Source organism: Triticum dicoccoides, chromosome 2B, assembly GCF_002162155.2.
Source record: "Triticum dicoccoides isolate Atlit2015 ecotype Zavitan chromosome 2B, WEW_v2.0, whole genome shotgun sequence".
In the NCBI taxonomy this organism is placed as follows: domain Eukaryota; kingdom Viridiplantae; phylum Streptophyta; class Magnoliopsida; order Poales; family Poaceae; genus Triticum; species Triticum dicoccoides.
In genome coordinates, this window is record NC_041383.1 from 742,443,425 (window position 1) to 742,456,243 (window position 12,819).

Here is a 12,819-nt window from a genome sequence, read left to right on the forward strand (position 1 = left end):
TACAGGAAATAAAACATATGATACGACACAGTAAACGGATTAGAAAACCAACATTAAAACCACGGAGTAGTTAATCCATCAGAAGCACCATATCATGGCACTGATAATACATCGTTAGCAACCAAGAGCTAAACAAACACCACACAAAATAGAATGCCATCATAATATCAACAGCGGTTGGTCTTTCACAAGCACCACATTAAAGTTTTCTGGGGTCGGTGTAACAGAACATCGCATCGCAAGCAATACGGCACGACAAAAGGGACGATGGACCTAGGAAGAAGCATCACCATCTAACACACGTCGAGACGTCCATTCGCTAGACCATCAATGCGAGAGCACATCTAACCAACACACCGTGGTCCTGCATTCCAAAAATTTGAACCTAACCAGTAAGGGCTCATTCGGTTTGGAGGAAATCAAAACGTAGGAATTAGGAGTAGTATAGGAATATGATAGGATGGCAAGTGGCACTTGCCATCCTAAGGAATTGACTTGCCTCGTTCCTACGCGTAAAATGAGCTTTGAGTGGATGTGTAGTTTCCTCCAAAAACACGGGAAATGAGTAGTATTCCTACGAAATTCCTGCACGCATTTCCTACAAACCGAATGCATACATAGGAAATTTTCCTCTGGAATCCTTATTCCTATGTTTTTCCTACGAAAATCCTCCAAACCGAATGAGGCCTAAAGTGCATTACAATGCAGAATGCGGACTTTTAAGGCAATTGTTGGTGCTGATTACCAGAGGAGCTTAACTGTGCAGTGCCTCATGGTAGTCATCAACATTGAGACGCAGAACGGCAAGATCAAACTGAGACTAAGGCCTGCATAACCATAGGAAGAAAATGATCATCAACAAAGAGGACAAAGTCAAATCAGGAAGCAGTTACTGGTTCCTCTAAAAATTCATTTTAGATGACAAACTGTGGGAAGAAAAAAGATACTAACTGAAGAACGCAGGATTGAACTGAACAAAATGACACTATTGTGCTGGTGATACTGACCATCCTTCAGAATTCAAGTTAATTTGCTGCAAATAACTACTATCACACATCTAGAATGGATAATATTGGTTCTGATAGTAGAATGTACGCTTGACATGTCTATTACGATATGGAACATGGGCTAGACCTTCCTTATTTTGCTTGCCGTTGGCGTTAATGCAATTTGCTAACGCTAAAAGTGACCGATTAATGTTGGCTTCTCTGAGCTTCGGACCAAAATTATTCGTTCAGAAGCCCACGCACTGCTCAAAATATTATGTTTTGCAGTTTACTTTTGCTGACAGAGTGAAAAGAAAACAACAGACCAAAAAGAATAGCTATTACCTACCCGCAAGATCAACCAAGGCAAGATTTCCAGGAAGAACTTGACTACCATATCGTCCTTTCTCCTTGCGTTTTGCAGTAAAAAAGAGAGGAACAAACAGTATTTTTCATGTGAGAATAATTTACAAAAATGAGGGGAGCTATGAATTGATAGTATCTTTAATTGTTTTTGTAGACTCACAATCTCAACATGTTAGACTGATATTCTATCAAATCAAACCATATTTGAATTTGGAGATATAAAAAAGAAGAAGACTCAGTTTGGTCATCCACGTGAACGCCCCTGTGAGAAAGGGCTCTCATTCTTTCTCCAGGCAGTAAAACAAACTCAAAGTATACTATTTTCCAAACAAAAAGTTGGAAAGTACAGTAAGCAAATAAAGAAACATATGGAAGAAAGTGCTTTGCAAACAGAACTTCATTATCCTGACATCATTCTCAAGAAATAGTAATGCTCATTTTATGCAGTGTAAATTAGTACATAATTTTTTTTTCTTTGGAACAGATTTTTAGTTGAATATATCATTATTGCTTTTTCAAAATCGAATGAATAAGTAACCTGAAACTCGACTGATTAAACTACTCGGGCATATGCTATCGCCAAATTGTGCATAAAGGGGCTTGTATAAATATTCAAAGCACATGATGGATTCAGAGTACAAAGCACGTATATAGACCATTAGTACAAGAAGAGTGTAACTAAAGAAGTTTGATAATAATAATAAATAAAATAACACAGGTCTAGGCCATCGTACCATCATAAAAACATCACTTTCACTCTCTCTGCCACGAGGCGCCCGAGATGACTGTGCTGCTACATATTGTATACGAATATACCTTCATCGTTGGTGTATATTGGATCGCCGCTCCTTGCCCCTGTCATGATGTTACTATATATATCAGATGCTTAGTTCTTACTGGAGCCCTAGCATGAGCGAAAGAGCATTAGTATTCTTAGTTATACTCATACAACATGATATTTTTAACTGAACTAAGCATCCAACAGTGTATGAGCAACTAACCATGGAGTCAATCAAAACTACGTCGGGACAGAAACTACACATGTACCCCAAAAATCCAACTATCCATGTGAAATCGGAGAGAGGAAATTGTAACCACATGCATATAATTGAGCATGGAAAAAATATATTAGCACATGCCTTTCTTCTCATACAAACTGCATCTATATTGAAAATGTGAGAACATGCCTTTAAAAAAAAAAAGCAAGTTTCAGCATGGGCTCCATTAATATGGACATCCACTTAAACAAAGCTAACCGGTATATTAGAATCTGAGAATAGCCATGCACCATCCCATCGCAACATAAGTAATATATGCTTTTGATGGCCATGACATGTGGCATGCACCCTTTTGACAAACAAAATGACAGAAAAATATGTTGGATCTACTGTTAACTCGATTCGGTTTTGAAGGCAATGCTGGTTCATGCAAGAAGGACAAGCTGCAAGACTCTAGGCATGAACGAAAAATTGGCTAGTCACGTAAGAAGAAATACAAGGGAAAATTTTCTGTCCCAACTCCTATTTGTGATCACCTCACTATGGATGGATTCTTTTTCTGGACAGTGAGCACAACAGCAACACACATTCTTTTTGGGCTTTATCAGTTCATAAGAAGACAAAAGATTTTTGATAAAGGCAATGATGCTCGACGAACATTCACTTGGAATAATGAACTAATATATGTTAGTAATTTTCTTTATATTGACACCTGGTTAGTATCCTGGTTCGTTAAACTGGCATTTGCTGGACTGAAAGGAAACCACATCATCTTTGTTTTTTTAGGGAGGGTCTTGTTTACTCTCTAAGCACCCTAAAAAAATAAATGGCACAGGTATATAATAGTTTCTTTGATGTGTTAATTTTGAAACAATCAAAACTCAAAAGCTTCATTAAACTTGTTTTAGCCTAGTTAACATTAACTCGCTAGGTTTGGATCACTGATCTTTTTCCTCTGAATGTTCCCATGATCTTCCCATGATCTGTTTTAGCGTTTGTTTCTTTTTGTAAAGAACAATGAATGTATACATGCTAGTAAATAACCTGTAAAATCGTGTACTACATCGGCAATAATCTAATGATCCAACAGCAACCGAATACCAAGTTTTCTCATAAATAAAAATAGCTCTTGCATAATACCTTCAAAGCACAATCTTGATGTAACTACATGCTAGTAATTAACCTGTAAAATCGTGTACTACATCGGCAATAATCTAATGATCCAACAGCAACCGAAATACCAAGTTTTCTCATAAATAAAAATAGCTCTTGCATAATACCTTCAAAGCATAATCCTGGTGCAACTCACAAACCAATCAAGCCCATAACATTGGCAACCCCTCATGTCCGGTGAATGTACCCATTCAATATTCCAATTATCAATCCCCATCCTGCAAGAAACAACAATAATATCACTCCACAACTTGCTTGGATTTTCATTGGACCCTTCACAATTCCGAATTCAGAAATGATGTGACTGGCATTTCCAAACAACAAACCTGGTAGGAATGCATACCTACAATTTGCAAAGAGCAACAACAATTCAGAATCAAGGCCAAGAGAATCAACAACATATAGAAAGAAAGAACCATTTAAGCTCTACAATCTTGACTACAATGTGATCAATTGTTTGATCAATTACACCTACAACCTATAGGATGAATGGCTTATCCTCAACCTTTGTAGTTCTAAGCCAATCCAACTGAATAGTCATTACAGCACATGGAAATCTGAACTGAATTACGAAAGCATTCTGGGCCTACTCCAAACCTCATGGACATAAATACTGATAATGACCAAGACAACACACAGTCGACTAATTTTAAGCAGCAAACAACATAGGGTGGAATCGGAGTTCAACCTCTTCTTGTCCGATCTTCCCATAAACATTATTCTGCATTGCTGAAATCAAAACAAACTACATCAATATATGAAGTAAATCTCAAGAAAATGAATGATCGAATAAATTTTCCTTTGTAAAATAGTGCAGTAGCAGGATAGTAGATAAATGCTACCAGTAACAACAGAAAAGTGAAGACGAATGTAACCGTATAATTTAGAACATGTCCATATGATGCCCATCAAATTAACCTACTGCTGTTATCTATCACGTATAGTAGATCTACCACAACACATAGAAAAGCTGAATAAAGTTATGCTCATAATCGTGGTGGGGTTATTAATTAGGAGACTACTAATCTGCTGGAGAGAACAATGCACATCGATGATTGTACAGAATTTCAGAGTTGCAGAATGAAGCCCACTTAGCATGTGTTTGCTTCTAATACACCATGGCTTACAAAACTAACACAAAGACCTCGTACTGCCCCGTGATAGTGGTGACCTGCAATCCAAGACAATGAGACGAGCAGCCGTCAGAGAGAGAGAGAGAGAGAGGTGAGCGCGACCGGGATGGTGGCGGGAGCGCGACCGGGATGGGATGCGGCGGCGGCGAGCGAGCTCGGCGAGGAGAGCAGCAGCGGTGAGGTAGGCGGCATGAGAGGAACGGCGACGGGGAGTGGATGCTAGGGTTCTCACCCAATCGGCGCCTTGCGTGACCTCATCCATCCAGAGCCAACCAACAGACGACACACACACACCCACCACAGAAAATACCGAATATACCCTCAGCGGGGCATGGTATTTTCGGCGATGGCACGGGATATTTGCCCGCTGAAGGAGGCCACGTGCCGCACAGTCCACCATCCCAGCCCCAGTCCTCGACAGGCATGGCCCACCAGCGAGGGACTCCACACGTCAGCGAGTCGGCCTAGTAATTCTGGAGTAAGAAAAAACAGTAGGAAAAACCGAATGAAAGATACTACTCATCACTGTTCATTGTAGCAGTGATCTGGGCCTGATCCGACGGCCGATGTCATCCGGAGGCGAGATCCTATGGTCCAGAATGCATCAAAGGAAGGATCCGACGGCCAGGAATCCCAAGCGAGGAGAAGGCTGGGTGTGCACTGCTATGCTTGTTTCTGGATTCAATACAAATACGATTAAAAAAAAGTGGACAATCGATCCATACAGGACCCGCATGTCATCCGCGCAGACATGCACACGGGACGGGACGCGCCCGTCACGCGTACGCGGCCGGCGCCAACCGTGGGGTGGCAACGGCCCGCAGCGGCACGGCCTTGGGCATCGTGAGCCCGAACTGCTCCTCCATGTCCAGCTTCTCGCCCTCCGGCAGCCGCCACTCGAACGCGTGCACCAGCATGCCCAGGAAGTACTGCACGAACACCATGCCAGCGAGCTTCCCGACGCAGATCCGCCGGCCGGCGCCGAAGGGGATTAGCTCGAAGCAGTTCCCCAGCGCGTCCACGCTGGCCGTCGGCCCGGACAGGAACCGCTCCGGCCGGAACTCGAGCGGGTCCTCCCACGCCGCCGGGTCCCGGCCGATGGCCCAGATGTTGACCAGCAGCTGCGTGTTCTTGGGGATGCGGTAGCCGTCCACCTCGCACTCCTCGCCGGAGAAGTGCGGGATGCTGAGCGGCGTCGAGGGGTGGAGCCGCATGGCCTCCTTGCAGACGGCCTGCAGGTAGGGGAGGCCGGCGACGTCCGACTCCTCGAGGCGGCGGCCGCGGCCGACCACGCGGTCCATCTCCTCCTGCGCGCGCGCCATGATGGACGGGTTTTTGATCATCTCCGCCAGCGCCCACTCCGCGATGATCGACGCCGTGTCCGTGCCGGCCGTGAACATGTCCTGCATGCGATAGTTTATAGTTTATTCGCTTGCACTGCAAAGAACAAATTAACGGAACGGAGAAGATTATGAAGAAGTTGGCGCTTACAAATACGAATCCCTTGACGTTGACTTCGGAGATGGTGTCGGCGTCGTTGCTGTCCTTGTTCTCGTCCGCCATGCTGGCCCTGAGCTTGTCGATGAAGTCCGGCCGGCCCTGCCGCTGCGTGGCCGTCGCCGAGTGCTCGTCCAGGAGGCTGCTGATCATGTCGTCGAAGCGGAGGTGGATTTTCCGCAGCTTCGCCTGCACACCCTGCAGGTCGAAGCGTGACAGGGCCGGCACGAAGTCGCTGATGTTGAACAGCCCCGACCCGCTCTGCACCAACGTGATCATCTCCTTGTATCTGCGCGCGCAAAACATTTTAAGCTAATCATCAAGTTCCTTCCTTCCAGCATCCGTACGTGCCGATCGTAACCATGCATTGCATTGCATTCTGAGATCGAGTACCTGTTGGCCTCGTCGCCCTGGGTGTCGAACAGCCTCTTGCTCAGCGTGATCTGCCCGATGATGTTGGCGAACGCGCGCACCAGCACGTCCGGCACGGAGACCAGCTCCCCGCCCACGGAGGCCCCAGCCACGTCGCGCAGCACGCGGCCGGCCTCGTCCCGGCGCACGGACGCCCACTCCGACATGGCCTGCGCCCCGAGCAGGTGCACGGTCGACAGCTTCCGCATCTGCTTCCACCTGGGCCCCTGCATGCCGAACGCGATGGTCTGGAACCCGTACGTGATGTCCACGGCGCTGGCGACGGCGGGGCGGTCGGCGAAGCGCGCGTCCTGCACCTTGAGGAACTGCCGCGCCGCCGCGGGGGACGACGCCACCACGACGCCGCAGGTGCCCATCTTGAGGTACATGACCGGGCCGTGCTTCTGCGCCAGCGCCGCCAGCCCGGTGTGCGGGGTCGGGCCGACGAGGGGCAGCGCGCCGAGTATCGGGAAGCCGCGAGGGCCCGGCGGGAGGCGGCGGCCGTCGGAGCGGATGTACCGGAGCACGAGGTGGACGAGGACGAAGAGGGCGGTGCCGGAGAGCACCCAGGGATCCGTGTACACCGCGGCGAGCTGCATGGCGTACGTACTACGGGTGCAAGTCTCAATGCTGCGTAGGAGCACTGTGTGTTGTGGAGAGGGTTCCGCTCCCGTCACATTATATAGGCCGGAGAGGTCACCCCGAGTAAAGTGTTGGTTATGTTGTTCTTTCCTTCTTTTTCCCTTTTCGCGGGGAATAATATCACTCTTCTGACTTTCACTTCAATCAGTGGATCTATGCACATATATAATCATCTTGTATATTCATCTACAGATAGTCCCTATCGTTTCGCTCTGACTTGCAGTTCTACCAACCGATAATTTGATACGTATATAATCATTCTGTGGTTCCTCTATAATAATCATCCTGTAGATAAGACATGATACTCCACTAAGCGCCTGTTTGGAGCCCGTTAAAATTTACGTGACCACGGGTATTTAGCTCAAGATTGAGCTAAAAAATACTATTGAGCACGCAAAATTTACCCTCATTCCAACAAGAGCATCCACAACCAGGCACCTCAAATCCCCCTCATACTAGGCTGACGGCCCGGTCACTCACCAGTCAAAAAAAGCGACCCTGGCGAAGGCATCAAACTGGTCTCAAATGCCTGGGCGAAACGACACCCCCCATATCCAGCCCAAACCTGGGGTGGATATGGGCGGCGCCCAGGCCGCGTCCGCCATGTTGAACATGACAGCCTGCCCCAACAAAAATTGCACCAAAACCCCCCACCGACCTACCCGATTTTACTTGGTCCTCTCCCCCTCCGTGTCGAACGTCTCCTAGCTCCGCCGCCACCCTTGCATCGGATTGGACCTTGCCCTCGACGTGTTCGACACATTGTTTGTCCGACCAGGTTTTTCGGTGATTTTTTTTCGTAGGCAGAACGATGGATTCCGATTGTTCATCAGGCGAGCAGTATAGACCGACAGAGCTTGATCAAATGATTCAAAAGGGTGTCACTTTGTGAGGGATATGAACTGTCACTATGAATCTTCTTTGTTGATAAATCGAGAAGATTCACAGTGACAGTCTATATCCTTCAGAAAGGGTGCAATGATGATCGAAGCTTACTGATTATGGACGGCACGGCTATTTAAGCCGGTTGTGTTGCTCATAGCTTGGCAAGGTGGGATTAAAGCGCCAAACTCGCCGGCCCAACACGGATGTTACTTCTACACTGGAAATATTAAGTATGAATATTTTATTTGGTGTTTAACAACCCGCCGGCCCAACCCGGACTATTCAAAATGATCGACGTGCATCTGTTTGCATGTAGTTTGTGTTTTGAAAATAATGTTTGTGGTTGCAAAGTGCAAAATTTGAGGCTTGCTCGGTCACTGTCCGCAGGCGTGTCCGCGGACGTATAGGCACCTGAATTTGCATACCATGGTCGTAGATGAATAGTCTTCTTAGGCCCCTTTGATTTGCATGATTTGTAAAAAATACTGGAATAGCAAAAATGCAGAAATTAAGTGGCATGTCATCCTCAACGCTACAGAATTAGTTTTTTTTAGTGAAATTGTTTCCATGTGATTTTCATTAAGAAAACCATGGTAGTCTTTAAAATTAGTTCGGACGTTTGATTGTGCGCGTGAAACCTCCTAAGAGAGCATTAGCACAGTTGGCCCATGAAATATAAACTACGGTGATGGTTCAAACAAATAGTAGATCTGACGTCCAAGATCACCTACATCTAGCAAATGGAAAGCCAGAAACGCCCAGGCCGTGAGATAACTGAGATTAGACTAAGTTTTATTGTTCCATCTATGTGACTAGTCAAATTTTCAACCTAGAAACATGTGCATTCCTATGCACCCGTGGGGAGGGAATACCAAAAGAGAGCAAAAGGACCAGTTTTCATGAACCCCCTACGCTCTATGTGGGTTCGTGTCTGTTGATTCAAACATTTGGATGAACTTATTTACGTGTCATATTGGTACAATGAAACAATATTGTTTGTTACGGGATGTTGTTCTTTTTTTTTTTTCTTACCTTTTTACCGCATTAACAAATTAATTAACCAAGTCAGACTTGTATTGGATACTTGAATTTTGAATACTCATATAAAAGGGGCGCTGCTAAGTGTCATCTGGGTCGCGAACCGTCAGATCTGCGCCATCGAGTGGCCAATCGTCGCCCTCCACCATTGCAACAGACATAATGTTGCGAAAATCTTTGCAGCTGAGGTCATGTTGCAGAAAACCTTTACAATAGAGGTTGTGTTGTAAAAACTTTTGCAACAGAGACCATATTGCAGAAAAAACCCTCGCCTTAAGCATTGCAACATTGGTTATGCTTTAGACACATCATCGATCTTGCAGTCGTTCAAATCCGAATTAGGAGAGAGTCAACGGAGCGAGCGCCATGGGAGCTCGGCCAGGAGCTCATGTGTGGAGAGAGAGGGGTCTAAGCAGACAGGAGGAGGGAATGAGAAAGGGGTTGGGGCGGCGTCCTCCGATAATCGTCGGTAGGGTGAAGGCCGTGCTCGCGATGGTGCATGCATGTCTCTGATGCTGGGAGGGAAAGAGTGAAGTGTGGTTATGAGCTAGGTTTAGAAGAGATGGGATCCTAGAAAAGGACGTGAATAATCAACCTCATCGACGGCTGCATCATCAATTTGGTGAAGTGATTTAAACCATTTTCGCATATAATAAGATTTCTCATCCAACTTTAATCCAATATACTCAACATTTTGCAAAACTAAGCCAAAAGCCTAAAAAACTCGTTTTGGGGTGTTGGACTTAACTTATTTTCACCCCACCTCCTTCACAATGGAAATGAGCTGGGAGTAGGGCGGCTTCCGACGGCAGCTACTTGAATATCTACTTGCCACTGAAGTTGATGGTAATTACAAGAAAACTGCCACCATGCCTACTCACTGTAACCTAGCCTCCCTGCCCGCCCAAAAAAAAAGGCAAATGCTCGCCCTAGCATCGCGAGAGAACAGGGCAGCATTGCTAGGGATTCCGCCTCTGCCACTCGAACCGCTGTCTTCGGTCACCGCCAGGCCTCCGTTGCCCCCCACCTATTCCTTCCCCGACACGCAGCCACCAACCCATGTCGCTCGCCCATAGAGTTCCCTCCCCTCCCCAACAACTAACGGTGTTGGTGTCCCGCGACGCTCCACCAATGAACAGAAGCACACGACGAATCCTGCCGACCAACCAGTACCACACCATGGAGGTCCTCCTCGCATCCGATCCATGCGTGGATACGACGCCGACCAATGACATCGACGAGCCCCTCCTACAACCCTAATCTCTTTGGTCACTTTGGTCCTCTTTGTTGACACCAGATTCGATCGTGGGCATGACTTGCAATGATTTGAAAAAAATGATTGTGGAACGAGATAGAAATTGTTATGAAATTATTGGAATATGATTACGGGGTTCTGAAAATTGTGGTGAAACAATAGAAATTAATGCAATGTGCGTTTTTAAAGGGGTATTGCAAAAAATTTACTGAGTATAACACAAATTAAGCTGAAGGTACATGAACTGAAAAGAACTGGCTGGTTATTCTCGTGAGGTTATTTTCATAGGAGCTAATATGGGGCTTGTTTTCATAGGAGATTATGCATAAGCCACAGCTCAAGAGAACTAGCCTTTAGAGCATATTCAACCCCCCCTCCCCCCCCCCTCTCATCTGGGAGATTGCTGACCTTCAGTTTCTTAGTTCACATGATTGTCTAATTTGAACACCTACTATAGTTAGCTATGGATATCCTCCAAGTTCAGTCGAAAATTCTTTCATTGTATAATAACCCTAAAATATATGTTTTCTTCTCGTACCATATATGCACCATCGTCCCGCATATCAATGGCTTACTGGTCATGGTTAATGTGGCACACAGATGCAATGTTGTTAATAGACACAACAAAGAAACATGTGAACCTAAAAACTTAATAACAGTGTGACAAAGCCTATATCATCTCGTTAACCGTGGCAAGTAATTAACAAAAAGTGACATGATTGTAAAATGGAAATGTGGGAGCGATATTGAAATTTGGGAGTATTATCATTTCGCTTGTAAACTGATTTGCCAGTTGCTGAGAGGTTCATGCAAAATCGATGCCGAGCAAAATCAACTAACAGATACCTAGGGTGTGGTCTTGGTTTCCTTCGAAAGCAAATACCTAGGCTTACCTACTCCTGAGGGGAGGATGAAGGAGGATTAATTTCCCTATTTTGGATAGATTTGGTAAGAGATGCAGCGATTGGTCTGACAAATTTATGTCTTTTGCAGCAAAAGAAGTTCACGTCAAATCAGTCGTGCATGCACTTCCAACCTTCACAATGAGTGTCTTTTTACTCTCCAAAGGCTTTTGCGACAAATACAAGAAATTGATTAGGGACTTCTGGTGGGGAGACACGGAGGGTCAGAGAAAGGTTCACTGGATGTCTCGGGATCGTATGACAAAACCAAAAAGTGTTGGAAATATGCACCAGAGGCAATAATAAAATGGTTATTATTGTATTTCCTTGTTCATGATAATTGTCTATTGTTCATGCTATAATTGTATTAACTGGAAACCGTAATACATGTGTGAATACATAGACCACAACATGTCCCTAGTGAGCCTCTAGTTGACTAGCTCGTTGATCAATAGATGGTTATGGTTTCCTGACCATGGACATTAGATGTCATTGATAACGGGATCACATCATTAGGAGAATGATGTGATGGACAAGACCCAATCCTAAGCATAGCACAAGATCGTGTAGTTCGTTTGCTAAAGCTTTTCTAATGTCAAGTATCATTTCCTTAGACCATGAGATTGTGCAACTCCCGGATACCGTAGGAATGCTTTGGGTGTGCCAAACGTCACAATGTAACTGGGTGGCTATAAAGGTGCACTACGGGTATCTCCGAAAGTGTCTGTTGGGTTGGCACGAATCGAGACTGGGATTTGTCACTCCGTATGACGGAGAGGTATCTCTGGTCCCACTCGGTAATGCATCATCATAATGAGCTCAATGTGACTAAGTAGTTAATCACGGGATCATGCATTATGGAACGAGTAAAGTGACTTGCCGGTAACGAGATTGAACGAGGTATTGGGATGCCGACGATCGAATCTCGGGCAAGTAACATACCGATTGACAAAGGGAATTGCATACGGGATTGCTTGAATCCTTGACATCATGGTTCATCCGATGAGATCATCATGGAACATGTGGGAGCCAACATGGGTATCCAGATCCCGCTGTTAGTTATTGACCGGAGAACGTCTCGGTCATGTCTGCATGGTTCCCGAACCCGTAGGGTCTACACACTTAAGGTTCGGTGACGCTAGAGTTGTTATGGGAAATAGTATGTGGTTACCGAAGGTAGTTCGGAGTCCCGGATGTGATCCTGGACGTCACGAGGAGTTCCGGAATGGTCCGGCGGTGAAGATCGATATATTGGACGAAGGGTATTGGAGTCAGGAATTGTTCCGGGGGTACCAGGTGATGACCAGCGTGTCCGAAAGGGGTTTCGAAGGCCCCAGCAAGCGTTGGGGGGCCTTATGGGCCAAGGGGAGGGGGCACATCAGCCCACTAAGGGGCTGCGCGCCCCTCCCACCCCATCTCACGTAACCAGGAGAGGTGGGGGCGCCACCCCTAGGGCAGCCGCCCCTCCCGGCTTGGGGGGCAAGTTTCCTAGGGGGTGGGGGCGCCCAAACCCATCTAGGGTTTCCCCTGTGG

At 46.0% G+C, this 12,819-nt stretch overlaps 1 protein-coding gene and 1 long non-coding RNA gene across 9 annotated transcripts; both read right to left on the reverse strand.

Annotated features, from left to right (window-relative positions):
- LOC119366003 lies at positions 1-4,931 on the reverse strand. 8 transcript variants are annotated; one of them, XR_005175854.1, is made up of 7 exons: positions 4,759-4,925; positions 4,212-4,694; positions 3,850-3,866; positions 3,631-3,741; positions 1,332-2,207; positions 746-827; positions 1-364 (listed from the first exon to the last, which is right to left on the reverse strand). It is a non-coding gene; the product is annotated as an uncharacterized LOC119366003 (long non-coding RNA). The 8 variants fall into 8 exon arrangements; XR_005175858.1 differs by having other exon boundaries at positions 3,631-4,252; positions 4,615-4,694; positions 4,759-4,931; XR_005175856.1 differs by having other exon boundaries at positions 1,332-1,396; positions 2,087-2,207; positions 3,631-4,694; positions 4,759-4,931.
- A 219-nt stretch (positions 4,932-5,150) lies between these two features.
- On the reverse strand, positions 5,151-7,186 carry LOC119366002 (flavonoid 3',5'-hydroxylase 2-like). The gene is made up of 3 exons (XM_037631666.1): positions 6,547-7,186; positions 6,148-6,442; positions 5,151-6,059 (listed from the first exon to the last, which is right to left on the reverse strand). The coding sequence occupies exons 1-3, from the start codon at positions 7,161-7,163 to the stop codon at positions 5,433-5,435; spliced, it is 1,539 nt and encodes a 512-aa protein (XP_037487563.1). The 5' UTR covers positions 7,164-7,186; the 3' UTR covers positions 5,151-5,432.
- Positions 7,187-12,819: the final 5,633 nt, after the last annotated feature.

Excerpts from the sequence above, each read along its gene's own strand:
- LOC119366002 (XM_037631666.1), bottom strand. The coding sequence starts at position 7,163 with ATGCAGCTCGCCGCGGTGTACACGGATCCCTGGGTGCTCTCCGGCACC. Across the intron at positions 6,443-6,546 it reads CAGGGCGACGAGGCCAACAG|ATACAAGGAGATGATCACGT; the intron begins GTACTCGATCTC and ends TTGCGCGCGCAG. Across the intron at positions 6,060-6,147 it reads ACGTCAAGGGATTCGTATTT|GACATGTTCACGGCCGGCAC; the intron begins GTAAGCGCCAAC and ends TATCGCATGCAG.